This window comes from Nycticebus coucang, chromosome 12, assembly GCF_027406575.1.
Source record: "Nycticebus coucang isolate mNycCou1 chromosome 12, mNycCou1.pri, whole genome shotgun sequence".
Classification (NCBI taxonomy): Eukaryota; Metazoa; Chordata; class Mammalia; order Primates; family Lorisidae; genus Nycticebus; species Nycticebus coucang.
This window is the reverse complement of record NC_069791.1, coordinates 60,414,338-60,437,217: the sequence shown is the minus strand read 5'-3', so window position 1 is coordinate 60,437,217 and position 22,880 is coordinate 60,414,338. Positions and strand designations below refer to the sequence as shown.

Genomic DNA, 22,880 nt, shown 5'->3' with positions numbered 1-22,880 from the left:
AGCTTGTACAGCTCTTTAACTATGATGAATCATGAAATATTCATACACAATATTTATACACAACTAGAAAAAAGATACCTGCATTAGTCTCCCTTTCTGTGCCTCTCGAATTCCTGTTTTAACCCTAAGCAAAGGCAAGAGTCTGCTGGAGATTGTGTTCTGTTCTTTTTCTTAACCTTCTCTCTGCCATGTCAGGAAAGGTTACTGTGACCACAACTTGGGCTCCCTGGCGGTCCATCTGGCTTTGCTCTGGCTGTTCTGAGGAGTCGAGACGAAACCTTTAGGATGCCACTGCTATGGACTTCTGTGGCTTAATCGAAAACAGTTTATGCTTCTATGAACTAGTGACACCAGAAATAGAGCAATATGGGGCCTCATCTCCACTTTGGTTTTAAATAGATTTTGGTCTAAACATATTTTTTAATGTGCAACAATTGGGTTAGTCTAATGACAAATGTCACCCCCACCATTGCTGAAGCAGCATGACATTCCCATTAGGAGTGATGTTTCCTGGCCAGATTAAGGGATGGAAAAGAATTTTTGGTCATCAACAATTCCCTTTCAGTTTCTCTGATCTGATTAAACTTAGCAACGGAAAGAGGAATTTACAAATTAGATGCTGTTCTCTATTTATTACCAAAATGGTTGCTTTCCACTACATCCAGGAGATACATTGAGATCTCATTAAGTCTCAGCTTGTGATAACATTTACTCCATAAATCTCCATCGCAGCCAGTGAATGAAATGAGCATTATGGCCAAGACCACGCATTGGACAGAATCAAACCTCTTCCCCCTTGAAGGGAGTTGACCTTTTCATGCCTTAAATGTATTCAGCTTCCCATTCCTAAAGAAGCAACTTGGAATTTATTCTCAGTATTCTCTTAACCATTTCCTGACTATCATCTTTAGCTGGCTAGCTGCGCTTCTTGAGACAGAATGAAATGGGAAACAGTTCCAACACTTCCCTGGACATATTTGAAGAAGAAAAGGGAGAGGAAATGAGTACGTGAAGAAAAAACATCATGGAGTAATCCTGTCTTCCCTCAGAAGTGAAAAAGAAGTGTTGACAGATAAGGAGTGGCAGATGAAAAATTAATCTGTGTGTCTGGTTCATTATATAACCTCTGCTGGACCAGATCTGGCCCAGTCTGGCTTTAGATCTGACATAGACAAAGCAGACCTAAGTCATCTGCTCCTCCCAGTGGCAGAATTCCAAGGATTTCCAAGCCAAAACCCACTATTATACCCCAATTTCCAAACATTTTTCCAACCAATATTCACCGACTCTGTACTAGGCTTGGTGTTGGTGCTAGGAATACATAAATCCCTACCCTTAAGAGCATACAACCCAGCAGATGGCATAAGATAGATAAACTAAATAGCATAGATAAAACTCAGTAAATACATTTGATAGGCAGATACAATGGATCACGTGCAGTAAGAACTATATATAAGGCAGGCACGGAACTGGCATTCTGGGAGCACAAAGGAGGCAGGAAGACTCTGCTGGGGAGGAGACGGGGAGGACAGAGAAGGCAGGAAGCGGCCTGCGTGGGGTTTGGAAGGTGGGGCAACAGTTCGTAAGGCAGATGGTGGGCTTTCCACGCACATATCCGTGCATGCTCAGGTGTGCAGAGGATATTTGGGAGAACGGGCTGGCTCTCAGAGTGCAGGCAATCATGCAGGAGACCCAGTGCAATTCCAGGAGCCTGGGGACTATCGGATTCTGGAATTGATGAAATTCCTCTGCAGTCTGACGGACTGGAGTGACTGAGGTTTGGCCCTGGATCCTAGGGTTAAAGCCAATGCATGCCAACTTAGAACTACAGAAACAAAACACCAGAGCTGGAAGAGGTTTTTGCTGATCTGATGCTTTCATTTTACAAACATGGGAGAAGCAAATTGGTGACAGGCCTGGAGGTCAGGCTGCCTGCTATCCTCAGGCTTGTGTTAGTTGCTTTATGTTTACAGCACACAATTGACTGTTCAGCCCCTAAACTCTGGTATCCTGTTAGGGGAAAAGGATGAGGGTCATTCATCTCATATTGCTGTATTCTCAGCTCATCTAATCAAGGGGTATGACTTAATGGATTAATAAATGAGTTAATTAATTAAGGGATTATGAAATTTATAATTAGTGAAAATGACCTTATGCCATCTAAGAGGCTCAAAAAGTTCTGTTTTTACTGAAGCTTGGAATGTTCTTTTTTCTAAATTTTTAAATTAATTAATTAATTATTTTTATTGTTAAATCATAGCTGTGTACATTAGTGCAATCAAGGGGTACAATGTGCTGGTTTCATATACAATCTGAAATATTCTCATCAAACTGTTAAACTTGGAATATTCTTGATGAAAAAATATCTAGGGTGCTCTGCCCAGTGGTTACCAACTGACCACCTCAGTTTCCTAGACCGTGCAGAAGTGGGCCAAGGGGGCTGGGATCCTTTACCACTGACAAGACTCTTCATACCAGGCAGATGTTCTCCCCTCTGGGGGAAGCAGGGATCTTTTTCTCTGCCTCTACTCGGCATAGCAAACATCATGCCAAGCCTCTGCTCAAAACTGGACTGAGCTGACCTTAGAGAATATTAATAAATACAATGAGATTCTAGTTCTGAACATTCCTGACAAGAAAAGGATCCTCAATTTCTTCTCGCCCCTGTGTTTGGTGTGTGTGCATGTGTGAGTATATGTATTTGCATTTTGTTATTTTCAGAGTTTTGTTAACATAATGACTAGCCTGATACTGGACACCATTATCATAGCTGATGAGTCACTGACATGAGATGTAATGGTTGGACAGGCTGATTTGAAGCTCGGAAATGAGAAGGTAAACAAAACCTTTTTCCTTAAAGCCAGACTGTCAAGCATGTAATTAAGGCTTTTCACCTGTCATTGAGCCTTAGAGAATAGACCTGGTCTATCGCTCCAAAGCAAAAGGCACAAACAAGTCCCAGAGCACTTGTAATAATTTTTTAATAGTGTTTGGCCTGTGGTTTGTCTTCCCTGGACCTTTAACCTTGATATGCTGTGTCCCTGTGCACAAGGTACCCACTGCCATCCTCAGAATATGACTTTGGGCATGCCAGTCAGTGCCAGCCTTGGGCCTGGCAGGTAATTTGTAGAACATGATTTAGGGAACAGGAAGGACCTTATCAAAGTTCAAACATAATTCTTGGAAAGGATAAACATTTAAACTTCTCTTATCAAAGCTCCTCTGTCCAGTGGATCATCCCTGCAGAAGTTATGCTGTTTTTACTGAAGCTGGGGGTACTTTTGGCCAGCCTGAGGAACTAATGTGTATCAAGTCTAAATCACAACGTATATACATTTTTGTGATTGCATAAATGGTCAGACCTTTCCTTTGGGCATCCTATTCTTTCACTCCAGTCTACCTTGAGGTTCTTTTCCAGGGACCATTCATTCATGGGCTGTGTTTGGAGGCTCGGGGTCTTAAGTGCAAATGCAGTTTTCTTGTTTACCTTTCCCTGTGTGGGGGTCTGGGGGTCCCAACTGTCAGTACACGTGTGGGTCCTGGGAGCAGGAAGAGGAAAGTTTATGGCCTTATCCATAAAGTCTAAGTTTAGGTTCAGAGTTAGGTATTTGGAGGAAATTGGTCCAGGCTGACAGGAGATGGGGCCCCATTGCTTGTCTGACATGGGTAAGGAATGGTCAGGGGTTGGGGGATAGACTCAGAGGCTCCCCCAAATCCCCCAGAGTTTTCGGATCCCATGATCTTTGGATTGTGATGGATTCTTTTGTGTGGCAACAGAAGAATCTAGGGCCTGGCCCTGGGATACAGAAGGATAATAAATAACGTGTCACCCTCCCTTCCCAGCCCTCCCCCTCAGCCTAATGCTGCCATCATCCCTCCACCATGAGATCAGCCCTTTAACAATTTCTCTGTTGTTTCTGACCATGCCTCATTCCTGCCCTTCTAATCATGTGGCTTCAACGTCGAGTGATCACAGTGATTCACAGGCTAGAACTTACAGCAGGTACTACAGTTATTTAAGAGGACAAAGTCTCTGCTATTATATGGGAGCATAAATCTCTCCTTGGAACACTGCAGCTGTCAGGAGAGGCAGGTGCGTTTTCACTTGGTGAAGTAACCCCGAGCATGGAGCTATCAAAGCCCTGTGTTTGGGGTTGTTGCTCAACTTTCAAAAACATTTTCCTGAGCTCTATAATGATGAGGGCAGGGACTCAGTGAGGAAGAGTCAGTAGGGATTTTACATGTGGCACCTTTTAGGGTGGGGGACTGCCACCTGAGCAGACAGGACACACTAGCTCCCAGGAAGAGTTCCTCTTGGAGGCAGCACTGCTGTAACCCCCTTTACCAGCGCTGGGGGTGGAAAGCATAAGCTGTTGCTCCTGGAGACCCCAGGACAAAAGTTTAGGGCCTGCCAGTCCCTGGGCTTTCCTAATGAACACAGTCCTTCAGGCCTTGCTGGCCTCTGGCCATCCTCTCTGCCTCCCTCTTCTCTCTCTTTCCAGCCCCTTGTCCACACATGGCCACACAGGGATCTCCTAATACTCAACTTGTCCCTTGTCAACCTGATTGAAAACCTCTTTGGTGGCTGCCAACTCACAGGATAAAGTCCCAAAGTGGCCCTTTGGGCCAGGTCTCAGGCTCTTATTTTTGTCCTGATCTTTGGCTCCTTCCCTGTGTACGTCAAATCATGTGCGCTCCCATTTTCTTTTCTTTTTTAAAAAAAATTACTTTGCTTCTACAACTTTGCACATGCAGCCCCCCCTCAGCTCAGACTGTCCTTTTCATCCTTTGAGCCATGTGGCAGAAACACTGCTGTGCATCCACCCACCCCTAGCCTTTCTGCCCCAGGCACTTAGCGCTAGCCACCCAGGAAGGTGGCAGAACTGGCAGCTGGGTTCTGCCAATTGAGTGTGTGCAAGAGTGAAGGCCACACCGCCAGGCCTGGCTGCTAGGACCTTCATCAAACTCTCATCACTCCCCCTTCTGCTGGACAGACTCAGAGTGGCCTATGGAGACCTGCAGCCCAGGGTAGTAGAGCCACGAGAGGACACAGCCCAGACCCTGAGGACAGCAGGCTGAACTTCCCCTCCCACCAACCCCAGTCCACACTCAACTGTGCAGAGAGAAGTAACCTTTACTGCAATGGTTCTCAACCCCTTTGTAACAAGGAAAATACATCCTGCATATCAGATACTTACATTACGATTCATAACAGTAGCAAAATTACAGTTATGAAGTAGCAACGAAAATGATTTTATGGTTGGGGTCACCACAACATGAGAAACTGTATTAAAGGGTCACGGTGTTAGGATGGTTGAGAACCACTGCTTTACTGCGTTGAAAGACTGAGATTTGATTTGGGGTTGCTTATTACAACAATTAGCTAACCCTGACTGACTCGGCACCTTCCAGAGTCATTCTCAAACTCGAATCCCTCTTTTCTGTATTTTATTCATCCCTGTAACCTCCGTAAGCCCTGCAGGACGGAGGCTGTGTCTTGAGTGCCTAGGTGGTCCTTAAAAGTGTTTAACGAATGCACCCATGACTCTCTCAAGCACATGGGACAGTCTGGCATGTGTGTGACTCCAGGAGGTTCTACTCTCTACCACTTCGAGGCCAGCAATTCCAGTTTCTGTACTCTTTCCTCCTGCTCAAAGGCTCCACATACCATAAACCAGCCTCCCGTGCCACACGCCCCAGGCCAACCCCCCTCCCCCTCTATCGCCAGGTGATGATTTTCCACATTCGCCAGCAATGAGAGAAAGGCAGGAGCCATCACTCTGTCTTCCACTAACAGCCTTCTGATGGGTGATACATCTGCATGGGCTTGGGCTTTTATCCCCCTGTATTTATGTGGAAGGGGTCGGTGGGGAGCCAAGAGTGACTGCAGCGTGGATGGCTCTGTTTAGGGGCTGAGCGCTGGTTATCAGAGGACATGGATCAAAGGGAAGCTGAGGATGATTCATCTCGCCTGGGACCCCTCTGTTAAACCACTTTCAGCTCCCAAGTGAGTTGATCTGTTTAAAAAGCACTAAATTAAAATCAAATCAGCACTTTATTGGGTGCCTACCCTGGGCAAGGTTCAGAGGGCATAGGCAGCAGGTCCATTTGCTAAAGGGACCCATGGCTTCAGGTAGGTGGCAGGACCTCTCCAAAGACACCACCTGTGAGCTCCTCCCTGAGCTGTCCCTGGCCAGGGATCCCCTAGTGCTGAGGCTCTCTCAGAAGCAGAGTTCATCACACTCCCCTGGTGTACTTTCCAAGGCAGGGGAGCAGGCAGTGAGAGAGCTAGTTATGCATATCCCTGGGACATGCTCATTGAGCAACACCCTCTTCTAATCTAGTCCAAAGGAGACTCTGATAGGTCACATAATCAATGTATCTCCTTCCAAACAAGACCATCTCTTAAACCACTCCAAACAGGTGGCTCTTGACCTCAGTTAACTTTTTCTCCTCCGTGAGCAAGATAATGCCATCACTTCTCTCAGTTCCAGTTCAAACATAGTTCTTATAAAGTTCATTTACCAAAAAACCCAAACTCGTGCCCTTTATGTTATAATTTAAGATCAGTTTTTCCTACACTCCCTCCCCTCCCCTCTCTTTTCCTCCATGCACCCAGCTTTGCATGTTAGACTGAAGTGATAAAGATTATACTAAAGGGGAATGCAGAGGCTACTTGGGCTGGAGGGGGAGGAGGGCAAGCCACAACATTCCTGGCAGGGATTGCGGTAGAGACAAGTGTGGCATGGAGACAGCAGAGCTGGGCAGCAGGCTCACCTACTCGAGCGACTTACCAGTTATATGGTGTGGATGAGTCAACTTTCTTGAGCCTCAGTTTTCTCATCAAAAAATGGGTCTCATAGATTCTGCCCTTTGCTCCATCGACCACCCTGCTTTCTCTCCTAATGGAGCTATAATTCCAACTCCTTCCAGTTGTCCTTCTTGGCCCATTTTATCACCCCTAAACAATTTCTGCTCATGCTGTCAATCACAAATTACTCTCTGGGGGATACCATGAGTCTGGCTGAGACTAGACAAAAGGTATTTGGTCAACCAGGTAAGAGTGTGAAGAGTAAGAGGTCAGTGTTGCAGGCTCCCAAGAGGGCTTGAGACAAAAAAAGGCTGGACCCCCCACCCCCCACTGGGGCAGCAGATAGAAGGCTGTGAGTGTGGGTGGGTCTGGGGGGCCAGAGTCAAGATACACTGTGTGTGCTGGGCTGGGAGCCAGGGAGGAGCAGGCGAGGTGGGCAGTGGAAGGGAGTTCTAGGCAGAGGGAGGAGAGATGAACGAAGGCCCAGAAAGAGGAGGGGAGGCATGTCTGGCAAACAAGAAGCAGGCTGGTTTTGCTGCAGGGCTGTAGGTAGTGATCTGGTTCAAGCTGCTGGCTGGGACAGATCAGAGCTGCCTAGAACACCAACGGAAGACATTCAGGCTCTGCTCTGAGGCCTCTGCTCAAAGTGTCTGAGCGAGGGAATGACACAGCCAGCTCTGGAAAGAATAATCTGGTTGTGTGACCTGGGTTGCGTGGGGTGGGACTGGAAGGCAGGCAGCAAGTTGGCTACTAGTCTGGTGGAGGGAACTAAAGGGAGGGGGGAAATGCGAGGGACGTGCCAGGATGGCAGCTGGAAAGACTTGGATGATGGCACATAGGAGTTGGTGACTATGGGGGATCAGGAGAGGGAGAAGGAGGTTCTGCAGTTCCAGAGAATGGCTGGGTGGTGAAGTCGCTGGAGAGAGAAGTGGACTGGGAAGATGCTCATTTGGGCTGAGACCCTGGCTGGAAGGCAGAGGATGATCTCTTCCTGGCCCTGGAGAGGAATGGGACTTCCAGACCTCATTCCCTGCTGAGGACTCGCAGCATGCTTGGGGAGTTTCAGCCGTTCGCTCAGCCCCTGTGGGGTAGCTGGCTGGCCAGTGGTTATAGGAACACAGCTGTGCATTTATCCCCTTCAAACCCCAAGAGTGGTCCACTGCCCCCAAGAAACCACAGCATTGGCTACACAGCACGGCTCAGCCCCTGGTCCCATCACAAGTGGGGCTGCTGTGCCCCGGGACTCAGCCCCTTGTCACATGGCTGTTAGCAGTGAAAGACCATCACAAAGGCAGGTATCTAAAAGGGGTGCAGGAATCCCATTGCTGGAGTGTTTCTCAACTTGTGCTGACCATACGCTCCACAATACCATTGAGATTCTGGAGTTTGCTGGCTTGCTATTATTATCATTTGGACTGGGATGCTCCCCAAAGTGGCAGCACCAGGAGTGCTGATGTCTGTGCCAGCTGCCGGTGGGCTGCCGGGTCCTCATAGCGGTAGGGTTCTGGACTCTCCTCCTGTCTTGAGAGCATCTGTGAACTAAGAACCTCGCCAGGGTGGGGGACAGAGCCTTAATTAACCATTAACCAAGGACGTGGCACCTTTCTGTTGATCTAATGCTGGTCACAGGAGCCCATGAAAGTCTCCTGTCAGAAGGCCATGAGGCTTCTCTTCCCCACTCCTCCAGAAGCATACGGCCATCATTCACAGAGATTTCCAGGGCCTCCCAACAGCTCCAAATTAGCAAACTTTGCCCAGTAGGAAATGTCTGGCAGCTCACTGATCCAGGGCTGGTGTGCCCACTTCTTACTGCACATGAGCCCAGCCCCACAGGGAGACTGTCCCCTCCTCACAAGTCAGGAGAAGTCATCTGCAGGCCTATGGGGCCAGATAGCACAGTCTGACAGCTCTCTAGAGGGGATGTGTGACCTATGGACACACCTGCTTCTGGGCCCTTATTGCCACAGGACCCCCAGTGAGGTAGTGCACATGCTCCTGAGTCCACAGAAATCCATGGGTATCCTCACGGCAGAGCCCCGGGGCACAGCAGCCCCACTTATCACTGTTGTCTCCAGCTCTCATTTCTCAAGAACTCCCAATTCTTCCCACAAACTTCAGTTTTGTTGCCTCCACTCCTGTCCCTGCACTCAGCCTGTTTGCATATGGCACTTTCCAAGAGTAGAGAATGACCTAGAGCTATTGGAAAGCAAAAGTGTTTGTGCAAAAAAAATGAGTTGGAAGGGAAGTCAATAATGGTGCCACAAGGAAGCCCCTTCTGAACAGAAAGACGATGAACTGACTCAGATCCAGTGACTCTGAGCTCAGGGCAGGGTAGAACTCGCCAAGACCCATCCACAGCATCCATGTGAAAGCTGTGTATTCATTTGGCTTGTGCGGGTCACAGCATCCCCAAGCCCTGGGCTTTGGCAGGCCACAGGGTTATAAGGGGAGTGGAAGGCAGGCGGCCCAGGACCTCTTAGCAGAGCCCAGCAGAGATACCCAGAGGTAAGTGGGGACACGCCGGAGTGTCAAGAGGGAGAGTGAAGGCATGCTGCCACGTGGGGTGTCCAGACCAGAGGCTTCTTTAAAGGGCACAAAGCATGGCAGTGTGCTGAACAGAGTCCTGGCTGGGCGTCAGGAGGCCTGGGCATGAGGGCTGTCTTCCCTGATATTTAGCTCAGGCAGTTTCCCATCTTGGGCTCTAGTTTCCTCACCTGATCACAGCAACTTTTCAGCACTAATTTTCTAGGGCTCTGATGAGGACCAGCTGGGAGTTAATGGAGACCCAAGAGCTGTACCTAGAGTCTGCGCAGAGGCATCTGCTCTGTTTGAGAGGCCTGGGGTCAGGGTGGCCCTCTGAAGTATGGTAACTTATGAGTGCAAAGTAAGAACAGGATCGAGGACAAAAACAAATGTTAGTATTTCTTCTCATGCAGTCTGAGCCACATGTTTCCTGGGATTCTGTCATAGACATCAAGACATGTAGCAACTCCTGGCCATGAACTAGGTCCAGGGTAAATATTGATTCTACTGATTACATTTTTTAAAACAAGCAAATTACTAGGCACATGTCCTTGACACGGACATAATGTAAATCAATGATCTACAGATTACAGCTCCCAAACCACGTGGGGTACTTTTGTGGGCAACCTGCAGCTCTTAGAAGCCCTCAAATGTCTGCATCTCAGTAATATGTGATCCTGGACTCTGGAGGGCAGGCAGCAGCCAGGCGGCTCTGTTGGTTAATGATGATTGCAAAAGTGACTCCTGAGCCACATAACTGAGCATCACTGATGTAAATATTTAATCCTGCTTATCTGGGTGGAAATTCAATGTTTTGGTTCTACTGTCTTTCTGTCTTTATATGCTCATCCGCATAAACACCTGTCTTAGACTCTAAGCTTCACGGGGCTGGGGCCGCATTTAAATTGTCTTAATGATGAGAGAGAGAAAGAGAGAGAGATATTCCCGCATGGGTGGATATTTAATAAATGCATCTTTGGATCATGAGGGGAAAAAGAGGGAAGAAAACCCATCTCTATCGCTTTCTTTATGTCTTCTTCCTCTAATGCTGGCCTTCCCTCTGCTTTGACTTCAGAGGTGAAAACATCACATCTCCACTGATGACAAAGAGCCCGGTGCAGAGGTGATGGCTGCGCAACTGGGGCCTTTAAAAGGGATACCCACGTCTGCTCGGTGGGAGGGGAGTGATCTCACTATCACCTTTGTCTTTGCCCAGGGAGAGGGGCAGGGTCCCATGCAGCTGCCCCACTTTGGAAGTTGCATGCAGGGCAACAGTGCAGAAACATGCCCTTTCTTGCCTCTTTTCTGCCTAGTGGGCCCTGCAATGGCTCTCAAGTATCATGTCCTCTTTTTGCAAGGCCGTCTGTAACCAATTGCTTAATGAAGGGCTGGGCTTTAGATCCTGACCCCCTCAGGGCCACAGTCATGCTGGACTGACTAGGTAAGTCTCCTCTCCCTTCTCTGATTTCCTGGTGGTCAAATTGCCCAGATAGCCGGCAGCTGGACCATGCCAATAAAGCAGGAAGCCTGCAGAGCAATGCTTCAAGCATTCTAGGAAGCATTCGGACTCAAGAGACTCACAAAATAAGGCTCTGATTTGACATTAAGCTCTGGCCTCCAACATCCTACCAAACAGCCCTTGTCAAGACACCAGTGGGCCCCCCCTCTAGTCCAGTGGTCAGCTTCTGTGCCTTCAGCGGCGCTGACCCCCTTCCTTCACATCTCCTCCCGTCTCCCTGGCCACATCTTTCAAGTCTCCATCACTGGTTCCCCCTCGTCACTCCAATCTCCAGACACCAGGAGGGCTGGGTCGCAGCTTTGGAGCTCATCTCATTTCTGCCTACACTCACTCCCTAGTGATCTCATATCTATTTAAGTATCTTCAATTTTGTTTTTATTTATTTATTATTAAATCATAGCTGTGTACATTAATGCAATCATGGGGCACCATACACTGGTTTTATATACCATTTGACGTATTTTCATCACACTGGTTAACATAGCCTTCCTGGCATTTTCTTAGTTATTGTGTTAAGACATTTATATTCTTACATTTAGTAAGTTTCACATGTACCCTTGTAAGATGCACCATAGGTGTGGTCCCACCAATCATCCTCCCCCCACCCCACCCCTCCCTTTCTCCTTAAGGATCTTCAATATGTTGCTGACTCCTCAATAATTCAGTCCCAGATCTCTGCCCTGGACTCAGATTTATACTCCAGTTGCCTATTCCACATCTCCACTTAGCTGTCTGGCAGGAGTTCCAGACTTAAAGACCCGAGATGTCTTGCTTGAGCCGCCTGCTCTGACACCTCTCCCTCTCACTGTTTTCCCTATATCAATTAGTGACAATTCCTCTGTCATGTAGGACATCGCCTTGGAATATTTCCAACTCCTCTCATATCCCATAACTGAAACACCCGCAAATGACACCATCCTGAGTATGACTTTATCCCCCCTGAGGGTGCAAAGGCAAGACCCTGGTGTCTCCCAAGACAGCACTTCCTGACAGAACCCTGCTCTGCTCTCCCCCACCTTGGCTCTGTGTGCACTCGGCAGCCAGGTGGTACCTGCCCACGTCTGTCAGTGCACAGGGGTGCCTCACTCAAGACCTGAAGAGGCAGCTGGGCCTGCTCCTGGGAAAGTTCAGGCTCTTATGGAAACACACGCAGTCCACCCTGGCCACCTCTGCCCCAGCTCTCATAGCTCTCCTGAGTCACCCCTCTGGCTGTACCAGCCTCCTCTACTCCTACACATTGGCCAACACCCATCTCAGCCTTCCTATCAGCTTTCCTCGGCCTGGAAGTCTCTTTTTCCAAATACCTATATGGATCCTTTCCTTGTGGCCATCAGGTCATTACTCCAATGCTGCCTCCTCTGGGAGATGGAGTCCTGGCCACCACATCTAAATCACACACCCAGCCCACGGTTTCCGCTCTGCAGGGTGCTGTGCTCTCTGACACACTATCATTCCCTGTCTGCCTCCACATGAGAGCATGCATCCCACCAGGGCGGGGAGTTTCGACTCCTTTGCCTGTGGCTATCTCACCAGTGCCTACATTAGTGCCAGGCAGACAGCAGACTTTTAATTTGTGGATGGATAGATGGATGAGCTGGAAAATACTTTTGTATATAACTTACTGGCCATTTCGTTTACTCTATTTGGAGAAATACCTCCCAATTCTGCACTTTCTCTCTGTTACCCTCTCGGCCTCTTTTTGTTCCACTTCCTTGGTGGATTTTGTAGCTTTCCCCAGAAAAACTGAGTGGCTGAGCTCCCCTCAGTAGTGCCTGGGGACCATGCCGTGGTGCGTTGGGAGCTGTCCCCACACAACACCCAGGGCTCACTGCCGAGGACACTGCTGGGGACGCTGCTGGGGACGCTGCCTGGGACGCTGCCTGGGTAGAAGCTGCAGCACCAGAGCTGCTGATGAAAAGTGATCAGACCTTTTATCTTAAAGGACTACTTTGGTTCTGAGCTGAGAAGAACTGGCAAATATCCCATACTATAATCTTTTAGAAATTACAAAGGCTAAGCTACTCCATTACCTGAAACATACATATGTTTCCATTTGTGGCAGGATTTCTCCCTTTGTGTTTGTTTCAAAGAGCAAACTTTCAAGTCCTGAAGACAAGAATGCAGTTTCCCAGCCATAGATTAGCCTTTTCTGCACGTCTCTTAGGCCTCTGATGCCTCAATCACTTAATCACATCAACCCTACTTCTAATCGGACGCCCCAGTAGATGCGGTCCTTTGGACTCTCGCCCTGGCTCCGTTCCCAAGACTCTCACATTCCATTTCCTCACATGGGTCTATTTTATCCTCTATACCTTGAAAGTTTGGATATTCCCATCTCCCTGGGGCTTTCCACTGAAAAAGGACCAGAAGCAGACCCCAAACGCTCCTCCTGCTACAAGGGAGCAGTGCAAGGTGAGAGAACTGTCGTCTCCAGAGTCTGATTTCATCCATATTTGGGGTTATGAAAATCTTGGCAGAGACTCTGCCTACTGGGGTGGGCAGTTCATTATGCTCTTTGCAAAGGCTGGCCAGAAATGTGGTTGATGGGCCTTGTCAATGGGATCTGCTCTGGTGGCAGAGAATCCTCCATGCTGGGAACGCTCCTTGGAATTTATTCACTTAATGGGCAAGACAGAGGAGCAGCACACTTCCCCTTGGAAGCTCTTGCCTTAGGCAGAGACCAGAGTAACTGTGTGTCTCTGTGGATGGTAACTGGCTGCTAAGGATGCAGCGGATAGCTCATGCTTTTAATAACACACGCTAAGAGAAATGCTCATCACCATTAATCATCAACTAGGGGCTCAGCTCTGGCACAGCAATTCCTGTGCTTCGAGGTAAGCTTCTCTCTGTGGCTCACCGGCCAGTTTATTTATGAGCCATACCACTCAGTGCCGCAAACTAATCAACTACTCCACAGTTCCATCGCAGTGTAATAGAAGCTGTCACACATTTTTACAGAAAGACCCTCCACGGCATCTTCACTCATTGTTATAATCCATCAAAGGCTCCGTCTTCCAACTTGCACAACTACTTAGTAGAGCATGCAGACCTCCTTAGGTTACTAAATTATGTTGTTACCAGTCCCTTATTGTTAGTATGCTTTAATTTTGTATTTGTACCTTGAGCAGCATTATCAGAAAGGGAAGAGTTGATAGATTTATTAAATCCATCTTTGAAATAAGACAACAGAGATTCTGTTCTCCATAAACACGTTGGCTGTCTTCTTCTCTCTTCCTCCACATGTCCCTTCCCTCGGGGATCTCTGCATCACCCTCTGTGCCTAGGGTGTTGGCTTCCTGCCCTCACCTGCATGGCTCTGTATCAACAAACTTCCTGGTAAACGCTTTAGCTTGCCTGGTTCCTTGACGACTCTAGATGCTCACTGTTTAAGAACGTGGTTTTAGGATAGGGTGCTTGAGGGGACAGAATTGCACTTATTCCAACATGTAAAATGAAAGAGAAAGATACTGTACACAGAAAGAGGAAGAAAGAGTGGTTAGAGTCATAGAGACTGGGGCTAAGCGAGAAAGATGCACAGAGTAGTTAGAGCTCACCCAGGGGTTCTCAAATGCATCATGCACCCTGAACACCTGGGGAAGTTGTTCAAACACAGACGTCTGGAGTGGGGGCCAAGCATCTGCATTTCTCATGTGATGCTGCTGGTCCAGGGACCACACTTTGAGAACCACTGGGCTAGTCTGATGAGAGCCCAAACTTCCAGGATGCATCATCTCTGATGCTCTGAAAGTCAATATTCTCCATCACTCTCATTTCTATCCCAGCAGTAGACTACCCGTGAAACCCCAGAGGAAGGGATCTAGCTCAATTTCTGTAATCTAATTGTTCTGTCAACTCCTCCAGTGGCCCCGACCCTGCCACTTAGCACTTTCCCAGATCTTTGAATCTACCTTTCCTAGGAGAAACCTTTGACTCCCTCTTCCTGTGAGAAAGTTGGACAGTGCCTGGAAATCTACTGCAAATGGGGGGCAGAATCCCAGGCAGGTATGAAGTTTTCCATACAGCTGCTTGGCAGGACTTATTCCTTTCAAACTAGGAGCAGGAAGCCTCCTCCTCTGCCCAAAGAGATGGAGCCTGGAGGAGGAGGAGGATGTCTGACTTAAAAAAGGCTTCACCTTAGAAAACTCTCAACTGCCTTTTAAGGTCAAAGATTCTAAAAGGAATACACGGTTTTATAGATCAATCACAATTGTTTCCCACGTGTGACTAATTGCTATGAGCAGCAAATGACTGTGATCATTGAGACAAGGGCTGCTCTAGGAGGGCAGACTTTGGCCTCTGAAGAAAGGTTGGTGGGAAAGGTTTTGAGCTGACTTTGACACTGTCTCCTCTCTCCCAGAACCCAGCCCAAAGCCAGAAGATGGCTGCTCACTGTTTCGGGGTTTCTCCTCATCCATGCCTTCGTCCTCATTCTCGGGGTCGATGTCTTCTGCCTGAGTGATCCAGTCCAGGTAGCCTTTGAGATCTTCTTCCAGCTGCTGTTTCTCCCGCAGCTTTTGGAAATCTCCCCGAGCCTTGGCCTTCTCCCTCTCTTTGGAAAACTCTCTGACGAGAGTGAGAGGAGTGGGCAGGGCAGGAGAGCACGGAGAAGGAGGGAGCACCAAGAGGGTCGGGTATGGAAGGAGAGATGGAGATAAGGAGAAACAAAAGTATTAATTGCTTTGCACCAAGAAACCTGCCCGCACATCTCTGCTTTGCTTTCCACAGTCTCCCTAGTCACTCTCACAGAGATGGAAAGCAGCACTGCAGGGGACATTCCTAACACAGCCCATGGAGATGGAGAAAGTCCACCTTCCTTTTTTCTGCATCATGATCACAGGCTTTGCCTTTTAATAACAAGTGCTCTCCAAAGACCTAGAAACCCCTTCCATCCAAATAGTAATTAAAAACATCTACCACAGTTATGGAACATGCATATTCATTCCACTCTGTACTGGGTGGTACTTAAAAAATCCTACATGGGACTGTAAGTGACACAAGGTGTTAGGACTGGCAGTGTGCCAAAGCCACTCACTCACACTGGGTCCTGAGAGCCAGTCATGCCTGTCTCTTCCCAACTCTGGCTTCAGTGATGTCCACTTTGTAGCTCAAGATCAGCCATGGTGGGCGTATTTACACCATTGTAATTGGCAAACACTATAAATCAGGGCTCCCTCCCCACCCTCCAAAAGCACACTGTTAAATTGTATCGGTACACTACTGACTTAGGACCCAGGAGATTTAATCTCCTCAACCTTTATTTCTATTACTAAAGTTCTACCTGCCACTCTTAGCATGACTGGAAGGATTTCTAATGTAGAAGGCTCTTTCCCACATGGAGACAAATGAGGATTCCAAACACAAGAAAATGTCCTGGGGGCTGCCCTTTTGGTGAAAAAGAAAATCCAATCAGAATAGAAAAATACATAAAATCAAGATGATATAAAAGTTAAATGATGCATTCAGTTTAAGGTAATAATGAGTAGAAATTGGAATTGGATTGGGATTTGCTGGAAGAAGGGCCTATTGAAAAATTTCTGATAGAATGACTATTTCTTTTCTATGATTCTGTCCTAATTTTCTCTCTGACTTCAAATTCACTCTCTGGCAAGGAGGGGGGTGGCAGCAGAAGGCAATCATCAACAAGGCAAGTTCTCAACTCTCAAGCAAGTCTGTAGCTTTTCTTCCAAAATAGGTATGTGAGAGGATTTGTCATTGATACGCAGACTGTGGGAAATGGGGCCCTTCTGTGTGCACATTCGCATACATGCACGGGCATCCTGGCTAATTCCTGGAACCTTGGTTTCTCTTCCTCTCACCAGTGAAGGCCTGGCTCAGGGCCAGAGGCTGCTGAAACCACCTTGAAGAATTTCTCGTACAAGCTACACTGTAGGAAAGGCACCGTGGAAGGAGGCAGAGTACCAGCAAAGCACAGGGGATAAAAGCCTCCATTCCTAAACCCCAGAGTCATGTGGCATGGCTCTGTCACCACATACACTGTCTAGTCTTTGCATTCTGCCTGTGCCAATTAGGAAAGCATAGATTTTAGCACACACTGTTTTTATGGTAAAACAGGGCTGGGGTGGAGTCCAGGGAACTTTTTAATTGGCAGAATGTGGGGGCTCTAAGCTAACGAGTCCTCTTCAACTGCTACCTTAACGATGCTCTGGGTTAGATTGAATTTTTTCTTACATTTGATTAAATCCAATTCTAATTGGATTGAACTTGCTATTTCTCAGGCTTCCTGCCAACCAGCAGGTACCTTCATTTCCTTCCCAGGGAGTTGTATGCCAGGGAAAAGGGGCCAGACTGACAGCTCACAGTGGAAATGAGGCCTTGTGTTGCTTGCACCCCCTGCTCTCACCGTTGGGGATGGGCATGGAAAGATCCCTAGAGCTGGTCAAGCCTCCTGGGCCTGGGCTTCGTTCTTCAGAGATGCTAACTTCCTATAGCATTTCCCTCCCTGTGCAAATCAACTGAAAAACTGCATTTCAAAGGCCCCTCTCTTGGGCATCTTTCTGCCTATGCCCATTTGCATTCTCTGTTCCTTTCCTCTGGAGTGGGGCTGAGGTTGAAAGGGGCTAAGTAGCCAACGGCTCCTTTTAGCTCTTGTGAATGACTTTGCAGAGGGTTCACGTTCTGGTTACAACACACCTCCCCACCCTTCTTTTGGAGTTGAGAGGCTAGTACTCGGATCCAACTGGAGGAGGGACAGCTGGCCCAGGCCCTGTTTTATAGCACCTTCCCGTGGAATGAAAGTTCACCATCTATAACCCAAGGCCTTTGGGGGAACCAAAATAAACATCCAGAGGGAGAAAAGGAAAAAAAAAGGTATGCTGATGGTTCTGACTGGCCTGAAGATATTTTCTCTAGCAGAAGAAGGATGGGCTTTGGGGCTGTGAAGGGGGGTGGAGAGCAGCACCGTCAGGTCTAAGCATCGCGGCTCCCCCGGAGTGTGGGGCACAACTAGGCTTGGGGAAGGATGGAAGGTGAGCAAGGCTTCTCTCAGCAGGCCCGGGGTGGTGAAGGATTCATGGGTGACAGCGCTGGCTTTCTGCACCTCCTTGCCTGGATGCCAGCCAGGTGCCTGCCCTGGAGACTGCGCTAATGAAGACGTGGAGCTCCAGCCTGACAGGCCCAGAGCCCACAGCCGGCACGACAATCAGTCACAGCTGTGGGATTGGTCACAAGACAGCAAGGGCCAGCATGGAAAAATGAGGGTGGAGGGGAGAGCCAGGGGCTGGGACACGTGGAAAGTCCCATCAGTGCAGACCACCCGGGCTCTCAGCCTTGCGACAATCAACCCGGTCAATAAGTGTGGACTCCACACATAGGAATTTACCTACTCACTGGACTGTTTGTAAGTTTCATATCAACACTTGTGGCACTTTCACAGCCATTTGAGGACATGCACAAATGGCAAAAACTTCACTTGTTCCCAGCTGAGGTCAAACAAGGCAACGTTCCGCCTTCTTGTTTCAGTTTTCAAACAACAAACAAGTGTCCTTTCTACGGTCTACTTAGTGCCACGTTTTTTGCATTTTTGTTAGTGATTTTGCTGTTTTGAATAGCCCCCAAGCATAGTGCTGAAGGACTGTCTGGCATCGCTAAGCGCAAGAAGGCTGTGTGTGCCTTATGCCAGAATAATGTGTGTTAAATAAGCTTCATTCAGGCATGGGTTACAGTGCTGTCAGCCACAGTTTAATGTTGATAAATCAACAATATCTATTGAGTCAGGTGTCTTTAAACAAGGTTATGTATAACACATAAAATAAGGTTATGTATTGATAGGTTGACAAAATGTTGTGAGCCCAAGGCTTGCAGGAACCTAACCCTGTATTTCCCTAGGAATGATGGCTCAGTCCTCACTGATTCAGTGTTGGTACATGGTAACTTTATAGAATGTGAGTAAGGAGCAAGGACTACATATGTTGCGTCTCTTTTGCTCCCGCCTGCAAGGCGTCTATGTCCTAGCCTTTTCACTGCTTTCTTCTGGACCTGGATCTCGCGTCTTAACTGTGGAGTCAGGGCCAGTCATACTTCGTGTAAAATGCTGACCTATCTAGTCCTCTGCATTTTTTTGAACTAAGAGACATACCCATCTCTCAATGGGAAAAAAGCTGGGATGATTACCCTGCAAGAGAGCCTGAGCCTTGCACCAGCTGAAGGTGCACAGCTGAAGCCTCTGCAGTCACTTAAAAACAAAGGTAAACAAATCCCAGAGTCTGGAAACTTCTACCTCATGACAGCACCAAGTGCAATTTCAAGAATCCCATTGCCACTATTGTCATTCTAATTCTAGAAGGGGGGAGACTGAGATTACTGGAGGAGAAAGTAACTATAATCTGACCATTATCTGCATTATATCAATCCTATTTCTTGCATAAGATTGATGCGAAAATCAACAAATAATGAACACGGAAGTATTTTGAAAAAAATCCAAGAGATGTGTATTTTTACACTAGCTCTACCTGGCCTCGCCAGGAACAAGGTGTTCTGGATAAGTGAATGTTCCAGATAAAGGATGCCTAGCCCTCTGATGACCAAAGCAGTTAAATTCCCACCTTTTAAATGAAAGCTTTATAGAGTGTCATCTCCTCTACTTTCAGGAGGAGACACACCAAGCACAAGCCAACCTTTCCTTGGTGACGGAAGGACATGATTTATGAGGATGAGTTATGAGGATGTGCTGATCCTTCACTGATGGATGTAGGGTCTCACACTTGCTCCCCCTATCTCTAGAGGCTCCAAGACTACAGTGCTGTTAGGTTGGTGTCTCTGCTCTCTCTCAGGGACCACGAAGGTTTGCAAGGCTGCCAGCCGCCAGGCCCCCATGCTAAACAACCCAGCCCTGCTGCAGGTTTCAGGGCAGTGCCTTTGCAGCTTTCCACTGGGCCGCCTTCTGTTCCCACTGGCTGTTTCCAGTAGCCTGCCATGCACTGCTTCTGCACCTGCCTACTCCTCACAGGCCCTTCCTACTGCAGCGTCTGCTCTTCCCCACCCCACTTCCTGACTTGTCTTTGGAAAGCATGTGGGGTTGGGGAGAGTACAATGTGGAGGTTACGGATAAGGCTATGGGTTCATTGACCCTGCATTTTCCATTTCCTCAGTACCTCAAGAACTGAGGTACTTTCCTCTTCACTGTAGCATGGAGACTGGAACAGCACCTCGCTTACAGAGCTGTTAGGAGCATTAACCCAGCTAATCTACCTAAAACACCAGGCACAGAGCCAGACACAGAATGGTAGTGACTGTTAATGCTGTCATTGTCACGGTGAATTGCATGGAGCTAGGAGACTTTTTTGAATGCTTCTGGAAAGTTGGTTTAATCAGAAGTCTGAGTAAGTTGGTGTTTTACCGCTTTCTTGTGGGGGACTTTTCTATTGTCCTGGCTAATCAAGATGCTGAGTTGAAACTCCCCATGGTGTGCTCGGCCATGACCGCAGCTCCTGTCACCGCATGGGGTGGGGGTGGCCCACTCAGAGCTGCCAGCCCTGGACCTCCTTAAACCAGGAAGTGGAGGTGCTCACTGACAGACACCTCTTTGTTCTGCTAGGCAGACCCTCTATCGGCCTTGACGCATATTCTCCCAGTGATTCTGGAGCTGTAAGGAGGAGATGTTGGGGAAGGTCTCCAGGAAAGATCAATGTATGGACTCAGGCTCCCATGTGCAGAAATCAAATAGCTTTATTGTCCCTGTTCAGAATCAACCCAACATTTTCAAGTATTACTAACTGCTGGGTTTTGGGAAGGTGTCTAAACACAGCCTGTCTCACTTGGACTGAGTCAGGCCATGGCCTTCTAAAGAACTTTCCCTCTAACATCAGCAGCGTCCACCATTTGACTGCTCTGTTTTGCTACCTCTGGGAAGAGCACTCCTCCAGGGGCCAGGAATGACTTGGGCACATACTCTGCTTATTGAGGGCCCTCAGGGTCTAGCCTTTGTTCTTCACTTCAGACTCCTGCTGAGAATTTCACTTGCTCAGATTTGCTTCCTAACCTTTAGGGGAAGAAAGTGGAATTACAGTTTTTAAATGTTTCGAGCTGTGACTTATATTACAGTTCAAGCTCATTATAACGGGAAGTGATGGGAGGAGAGGAACAAGGCTGTGCTGAGTTCTGGCCCTTGTCTGCTATTTACCAGCAAAGTGACCCTGTGCAACTCACTTCTCATGTCTGGGTTCATATTCCTCAGCTTTGAAAGGCAAGATTGGAATGGTCCTAACACTTGATGATTCTATTCAATAATTCCAGTTATGATAGGTACCAAGGAAATAACAATCATTGTAATGACAGCACTGTGATTGAGCACTTACTATGCACCAGTTCCTAAGCTAAGTATTCTACACAAATGATCTCATTTGATCATCACAAATAGCTGTGAGTTGGTTTTATCATTTAAATTTTTTCAGATGGGGAAAGTAGGTCTAAAAAAGTGAAGTCTGTCCAACATCACGCATCTAGCAAGTGCAGAGCTGGGATGCTCAAGTTTTTCTTTTGAATTGGGGTAAATTTTTCAATGCTTTCCTTGGAGAGTTGCATATAAACACAGGAGCATTTTCTTGTGTTTGAACATAATAATGACAACCCATCTACCCTCCAGGCAACTAATCAGGGACCCACTTATGTTGTTCTACTCCTACTTTTTTTTATCCCTGATGGAAGGCACTTGTCTCCTGCGTGGCCTCACCTTGGCAAAAGGCATGATGTCACCTAGATCTCTAACAGACCACCCCACCCCCATGGGGAAGGGCAAGGGCGGGGGCAGGTTCTTTCCTTCACCTGATTCCCAAGGGTGAAGCCAGAGCTCCTGCCATAGGAGGTGGAGAGGCGGTGCCCAGTTCATGGACTGAGTAAAAGCAAAGAGCAGTCTTTCTCTTTATGCTTAAATTTCTCCCAGCAGAAAGGTCTCTAGATTTCTAGGAAAGGCTATTCAAAGCAGCTGACCTGTCTCAAGCAGAGCAGAAATAGATCACCCCCACCCCCTGTAGCAAAGGCAGCAGAGTGGGTCACCCTTGAGCAGGTCACCAGGAGCCTTTAGGTGTTAGGCCTTGGCATGGCTGATGTGAACTTCCAAAGAAGAAGGTGGGCTGAAGAAAGGCCGTGTTTCCATACAGAAAAGTGGCCATCCTCAGGGCTACTTGACTTTCCAACTTTGTGCTACTTTTATAATTTCATCTGAGTAAAGGCTAAAATTAGATAGACTAGATAAATTTGAAAGGAAGTGTAGTCCATCTCTATTCTTAAATAATCTGAGGCCTTAAATAGTTAAATGTCCCATTCAGAAAAGGAAACACTAGAGATGGACAGATCAGTCCATGAATTAGAACTGAAGAGAATTAGATTTGGAGTCAGTACTTGTTATTCATATTGGAAACCAGTCTCTTCTTACCCTGGCCTGCTCAGCGCTGAGTAACAGTGATGTGAAATCTTTACCATCAGCCTGCCACAAAGATGTCCAGCAGGTGCCTCCTTAAATTCACACCTGTCTCACTCAAGGGTCTTACCATGCCACCCTGATGCTAAGAATGTCATTCAGGCACAAAGAGACGTATTTGGCCTGCCTGAGGCTGGGCAGCAGTTGGGTGAGCTGGCAAAAGACAGGTGGGCCAGGCATCTCTCCATCTTTTGCCACCCGAACCAACCGATCGATTCTTGTGCATCTGACTCTTTACCCAGCCAGGCCAAGGACAGTCACTTTAAGGCTCCCAAGGTGACCCCTTACCCCAGGTTCATCAGAGCCAGAAAAAGAATAGAGTCAGGAAGAGCAGAGAGAATAAATAAAAATAAATGGAAAAATCAAGACCTTTTTCCTTGGTCCTGCTTACCCGCTAAGAACACCGAGAACCAAGTTAAGTACAAAAAATGACCCTATGATGATTAGTGTAACAAAATAGATCCAGGGCCAGTCCCTTCCTACGGCATCATTGACCTGGAAGAATGGAATGATAGTTAGTGAGACACACTCAGCAACCGAGCACGGCCAGCGCCCGTCACCGGCTCCCGGGACATTGACCCGAGCAGCACCGG

General features: G+C 47.7%; 1 protein-coding gene across 7 annotated transcripts in view; it reads right to left on the bottom strand.

The window, feature by feature from the left end:
• Positions 1–22,880, bottom strand: part of CACNA1C (calcium voltage-gated channel subunit alpha1 C) — a 650,685-nt gene that overhangs the window by 168,398 nt on the left and 459,407 nt on the right. For 4 of the 7 annotated variants that reach the window (XM_053555460.1, XM_053555464.1, XM_053555461.1 and 1 more), the window contains exons 8-9: positions 22,679–22,782; positions 15,244–15,416 (exon numbers count right to left, since the gene is read on the bottom strand). In XM_053555460.1, the coding sequence (XP_053411435.1) occupies positions 15,244–15,416; positions 22,679–22,782 (277 nt within the window). The remainder of the gene's footprint in view (positions 1–15,243; positions 15,417–22,678; positions 22,783–22,880) is intronic. The other 3 variants (XM_053555459.1, XM_053555465.1, XM_053555462.1) reach the window with 1 other exon arrangement.